We start from the raw sequence: 5,854 nt of genomic DNA on the forward strand, positions 1-5,854 counted from the left end.
ACTTTATTAAGAGTTAAACATAAAGAGTTATTAATTATAACCTAGTCATTCTTAAAACAAAGCCGTTAGTTATAGTAAAAACCTTAGTCAAGTTTACATTAGCAAGTTTACTTGCACATGGTGGCTCAACCCATCTTTAGCATGGCAAAAAGAGGCTTTCTAGGGATTAGTCACACTTGGTTGGCTAGGTATATGTTTTTTGCTAAGCAAGTTAGGTAAGGGAAAAGTGGTGTGAGAAAGATAGGGTTAGGCAATGATAGTTATGGTGCTAAAAGGTTATCTTATCTACGAAAGCTTTGACAAAACAAGCCATTGTATTTGTCTTTAGGGCCAAACCCTTTGTGTACAAAATGGCAATGGTTAGATGCATCTTTCTTTATCAAACAAGAAACTTTGACATATGACATTAGGTTTAACTAACATTTTTAATGTTGATATTAACATAAATGTGTTTCTCATTTTCATATAATTTTAGTATACATAATAAAAGATAATTCTATTTGGCCCTTGTTGTCTTAAGATTCAAACCCAAACCTCTAAGTCAAAGTCTTTAAGATAAAATATTAGGTAATATATATATATATGTTAAGATACATCTATATTAATCCAAAATTTAGCTTAAAATAAAAAATTTTAGCTTAAAATCAGATAGCATTGGGTTGCTTCCAAAACGTACTTGAAGGCACTTGATCCCACGTCTACCGTACCCACTGAGGACACGACAAACCACGCACACTCGCCACCAATCTTAGGCGTTAGGACGGAAATGCTACAAAATCTCCCATTTGTACACGTGAATGCTAAAGAAAGCGAGTATAGACTTGTTTACAAAATGTGGGAGTATCTCTCGTCGTAGATCTCACACACTCCCCAAAATTAAATTATGTTTAGGAATACTGTATATGGAAATAGAACGTGTTTCTTTTCTTTTTTTTTTCTGCCATTTTTGATTTATTTTAGTAATAATAAGTCCATTTTAGTTTTTGAAACCCATAATATTTGTAAGGTATGGACACTAACTCTTGAACTAAAAAGCAAGATATGCACATTGCGCACCGCCCTTCAGTTCCAGTCCGAAGTCCAACAATTGCGAAGATCACACACACACGCATACAACACTCTCTGCATCCGCAATCTCCATCTTCATACCTCTCTCTGTTAATCAGCTCTTGGACTTGAAGCTTCTCTTCTTCACTTTCTCTCCCTCGACCAACTGGTTAAATAGCCCCCTTCAATCCACTTCCAAGGTTAAACCCTTCTCTCCACTGTCCCACGCCAAAACCCAAGCTTCAACCATAAAATATAACACTTATTTTCCCATCTTTTCTTTTAAAGAACCCAAAATTTGGATCCAAATCCCAAATACAAAAGTCTCCCCATTTTTTATGAATACGGGTCCTTCAATATGGATCCTCCATTGATCAATGAGTCATCTTTTTCAGCAGCCAATCTTTCATCTTACAGCCTTGCTGAGATTTGGCCTTTCCCAATCAACTCACGCTCTGACCCAAATGTTACAACTGCAGGGAGATTAGGCGTCCGAATGGGTACTTTGGGCGGGTTTGGGGAAAGTTCGGGTCACAGAGATGGGTTTGGGGCGGATTTGAGCTCTGAAGATGAGTCTTCCAAGATGGTTTCTACTACCAGTGCAAATGAATTTGTGGGTTTTTTTTTTTTTTGTTTTAATTTATGGGTTTTTTAATTGTTTTTATTTGCTGGATTATGAGTTGCTTGATAGACAAGAGAATGGTAGGAAAGTTTTGGAATTTAAGGTCAATTAATGAAGATATTTTAGTTTTTTTTTTTTAATGTGACGTTTTTGGATTGAATTTGGTGTGGATTTTGTTTCATTGTTAGCTTGTTTTACTCAAATTTCAGTTCTTTCTTTAAGTCTCTCCTTGTAGCTAAAGCCAAGTTCTGGGCTTTGCTTGACTTCAATTCATTGAGGTTGAAAAAAATTATATTTTCAATTCAAAATTTGGGTTCATTGTGGTTTTATTTTTAGATGTAGATGTTTTAATTCACTAGTAAACTAAGTTTTGAGAGGTAAGGTATGATAAATGGTTTAAATTGGAACTGGTTTAGACGCATATGAGTTAATGTTGGTTTATATTCGGTATCATGATGGCTTATAGTTTAGATTTTAACAGAATGATTCAAATGGAAAACGGGTGAAATCATCGACAAAGAATGAAAATGCAATTTCTAAAGCTGAGGTGGAAACAAGTTCTGCAGCTGGTAGCAAGCCAGAACAGTATGGTAAACCTACTGAACCGCCTAAGCAAGACTATATTCATGTCAGAGCCAGAAGGGGTCAAGCTACGGATAGTCATAGTCTGGCTGAGAGAGTAATTCACTTAAATCTTATCTAATTTCCAATTTTCAACTTAAAATCTGAGAAATTTAACTTTCATACTGTAAAACAAACTGTAAATCCAGATTCACGATTCTTGCTGGTTCAGGTGATAATGTGAGTGGTAAAGAAGAGTGGTTCGGGCCCTTTGAAAACATGTTCTTAGAGCAAGTTTTTTCCTTTGCAGGCCAGGAGAGAGAAGATTAGTGAGAGGATGAAGATTCTTCAAGATTTGGTCCCTGGATGTAATAAGGTATTTATTATTGTGGTAGTTGTGTTGTACAGTTCTATATCCTTTGTGTACTCTGATCAGTTCCTTACCACTCAGCCTGAGGAAAAATTGTGATGGTTTGGGTGCCTTTTGCTATTATTTATATTTTCTTATTTTGTTATTATATTAAACCTTAACACAAAGTTTTCAATCAGGTCATTGGAAAAGCACTCGTCCTTGATGAGATAATTAATTATATCCAGTCACTGCAGCGGCAGGTTGAGGTATGGATCTTACGCATCTTGCTGTCTTGGTGTGCCAATTTCTGAGTTTTTAGGCTATCCATTCAAGCCTTAACCTAATATAATGCTATGTTGTAGTTCCTGTCAATGAAGCTAGAAGCAGTTAATTCAAGGATGAACATGAGTCCTAGCATCGAAGGCTTTCATTCAAAGGATGTAAGTCTGCTTAAGTTGATTGATCACTTAATATTTTTCTCATCATATGAGCTATTAGCATGAATAGCATCAAATTAAAGTCTGATGTGAGTAAAAAACCGCTGCTTCATTTTGAGATCACTCTAGATACTTATCAGAAGCCATTATACTGCTTCTTGACATAAAATTCAGATGGTAAATTCGATTGGTGAATAAAGTAAGACCAAGAGTTCAACTTTGCATTGATGTAGTTTAAGTTACTTGTACTACTGTAGGTTGAATAACTAAGGTCCTCCATCACTGGTTTTATGCATATATTGTGAAATACCAGATCTGATTTTTTTTGTTTGAGAACCCTCGGTGGGGGGGGAGGGGGGGGGGGGGGTTTGTTAAAAAACCTTAATATTTCAGTGTGAAGCAATTTACAACCAAGCCTGAAAGCTTAAATCTTTTTTATTTTTTATTTAGGGAAGGGGGATTTGAACCCAACTCTATGAGCAGAAGGATAGATGCACCGATCATTGAGCCAGATGCTCAGGTGTGCCTGAATGCTTAAATTCTATTCAAATGTAATGTAAATCTGTTCTCTGGAAGAGTTATATTCAAAACTTATTCCTCGTAAATTTTGTTTATCAGATTCAGCCACTTTAGTAATGACTACAATGTTAAGGGTCTTCCATCTTCTGGATCCTACCATTATAAGAAATACAGACAAAACTAGTAAGCTTAAATTAAGTACTTGATGGTATCTTTTGAACTCTTCAAGTTTAAAAAAGGAAGACTCTGAGGGTCATGTTTCCTTTAACATAGGCACCAGGCAAGAAGATTCTTGATGTAACTGCTCCCTGTAATCCAAAGTTATCTTTCGAATCTGATCCTAGTTTTTCAACCAACAAATCAGTTATGATTTCCTAAATTCATGTTGTATATATCCAAATTTTCAGCACCTTTCTCTCAATTTTTCCTAATTGTTGATTGGTGGATTAGGTAAGAGGACAGTATGTCCCAAAAGTTTGGCTGAAGGAAAGGACACGCAACATATAAATCCCTTTCTAACATGCTATTCTAGGTGCAAGTTTTAATAGGTTTTACGCATGGACTCCCTTCCAGCAAAATTTCGCCTTTGCTCTATGTTGGAACTGATTTTACTTGATAATGTGGTCCTAAAAAATTTGACCATAGAACTGCCTGGAGGAAAGATGTTATATATCCTCTCAGAATGAATCATCCCAAAAGTTTTAACTAATAAGAATGGCCTAAAATACTAAACCAATCTTCAGACTTTTCTGGCTGTGAATCTTGTTTGCATTTTAATTTGCTTAGTTTCTAGAATTTGAATGACATCCATGGCCTTATGGCACTAACATTAACCAAATCAATCATACCATCCTGGAAAACTTGTGAGTTGGTGAGTGAGATTATTATTCCTTGACCAAACAGTTTTGCATCCTGGAGGCTTTTGTTAATTCTCAGTTAATGCTTTGATATGAATTAAGCCGAAGAGATACACACAGATATGAATTAAGCCTAAGAGATGTACACAGATATCTATAAAGTTATATTACCTAGAACATATTATTGAGCATATTAAAGTGCATTTTGCTTCATGACATTTAAGTTCTAAAAGTTTCTTTATGCTTTGTTTTTGTCCAAGACTAGTCCAAATTTTAAATTCAGTCTTATGTTTATCAAAATTTTCTGCATCATTTTTTTTTCTTCATTAATGTAAGTGTGTGACCTTGTCACTCGTTGGTGCTATCACCATATCATGAATGCATACTATTCATCATGTTGATAATTTCCCATAAAAGAATATGTTTTGACTCTCGTAGAATTTGGCAGATGAACTCCAATTGCAGATGTTGATGTCTTGTAATTTACTTTCCTCATGAAGAAAATGCACCTTTACCATTGTTAGCATTGTTAATTAGTTTTAGCAAATTTATGATCTTGTGCATATAAAAAAGAAAAATTATTGGAGCTATGGTATGATTTTCTGAACACGTTAATCTGGTCTTTAAGCTTGGTTCACAACCATATGATGCTGCTGGAATGATATTTGGTGCACAAGCAGCTAGGGAATATGCTCAAGGATCACAGCCTGAGTGGCTGCAGATGCATGTTGGTGGAAATTTTGAAAGGGCAACATAATTTGGAGAAACCTTGTTGGCACTCAAAGCAGCAAGAGTAATGTGCTTGTCTTTAGATCAAAGGGGATTGGTTACATCTGTTGCAGAAATGAGTTTGGTAAATGTGGCCTTGTTCTTAAATTTGTCTGGTAGTTTCTATGTCTACGATAAATGCAGAATTTTTATTTATAATTCAATAACAGCAAAGAGAAGAGGGAGGAAAACTGAGAACAAAACAGGAGAAACAAATCTACCAGGCATATTGACCCAATCAACCAGATCATTTGGATGCATCACTGCACAAAGAAATACAAATAATATTAGAAAAATGCAAATATGACAAAATATAAACAAACAATATAGCCCACTAATTTACATTCCTAGAGAATGCATCAAATGCACAACCAAAACGAAGAGTGAAATGTAACAAAATTAACATAAATGAGTATTTTGGCTTAGATTGAGAGAATGATTTGGTGCAGCGTAGGTTACGTTAGGGAAAAGGGGAGTTTACCACTGTTGACGTAACAAACAGGCCTTACAAACAGAAGAAGTAGAGAATTTTTAAAGAAGCATAAAACCAAGAATAATTCGAAGGGCACCAAGTTAAATAGGTTTTCTTCGGAACCTATGGGCTATTCCTTCTGCTACTTGTCTAGATAAGAGAAGAACACATTTGGATGTAGAAGCAAACAGGTTTTTAAAAAATTAAAAACTAAAAATG

General features: G+C 35.2%; 1 protein-coding gene across 4 annotated transcripts; it reads left to right on the forward strand.

Annotated features, from left to right (window-relative positions):
• Positions 1-993: 993 nt before the first annotated feature.
• On the forward strand, positions 994-5,390 carry LOC18507039 (transcription factor bHLH79-like). 4 transcript variants are annotated; one of them, XR_001927233.2, is made up of 7 exons: positions 996-1,660; positions 2,151-2,348; positions 2,541-2,606; positions 2,780-2,848; positions 2,945-3,022; positions 3,470-3,539; positions 5,024-5,164. XR_001927233.2 is itself a non-coding variant. In XM_088804926.1 (6 exons), exons 1-6 carry the CDS (start codon positions 1,406-1,408, stop codon positions 3,482-3,484), a joined length of 681 nt encoding a protein of 226 aa, XP_088661052.1. In that variant the 5' UTR covers positions 996-1,405; the 3' UTR covers positions 3,485-3,898. The 4 variants fall into 4 exon arrangements, 3 of the variants coding, with proteins under 3 accessions (XP_088661053.1, XP_088661052.1, XP_007099736.3); XM_088804926.1 differs by lacking the exon at positions 5,024-5,164 and having other exon boundaries at positions 3,470-3,898; XM_007099674.3 differs by lacking the exon at positions 3,470-3,539 and having other exon boundaries at positions 997-1,660; positions 5,024-5,390.
• The last annotated feature ends 464 nt before the right edge of the window (positions 5,391-5,854 follow it).

This window comes from Theobroma cacao, chromosome 3 (genome assembly GCF_053813885.1).
Source record: "Theobroma cacao isolate CCN51 chromosome 3, ASM5381388v1, whole genome shotgun sequence".
Taxonomy (NCBI): Eukaryota; Viridiplantae; Streptophyta; class Magnoliopsida; order Malvales; family Malvaceae; genus Theobroma; species Theobroma cacao.

What these genes read in the sequence shown, in the direction of transcription:
- LOC18507039 (XM_007099674.3), top strand. Translation starts at nt 1,406, where the DNA reads ATGGATCCTCCATTGATCAATGAGTCATCTTTTTCAGCAGCCAATCTT. An exon ending in TGGTCCCTGGATGTAATAAG is followed by an intron (nt 2,607 to 2,779) that starts GTATTTATTATT and finishes GTTTTCAATCAG; the next exon opens with GTCATTGGAAAAGCACTCGT. An exon ending in CACTGCAGCGGCAGGTTGAG is followed by an intron (nt 2,849 to 2,944) that starts GTATGGATCTTA and finishes GCTATGTTGTAG; the next exon opens with TTCCTGTCAATGAAGCTAGA.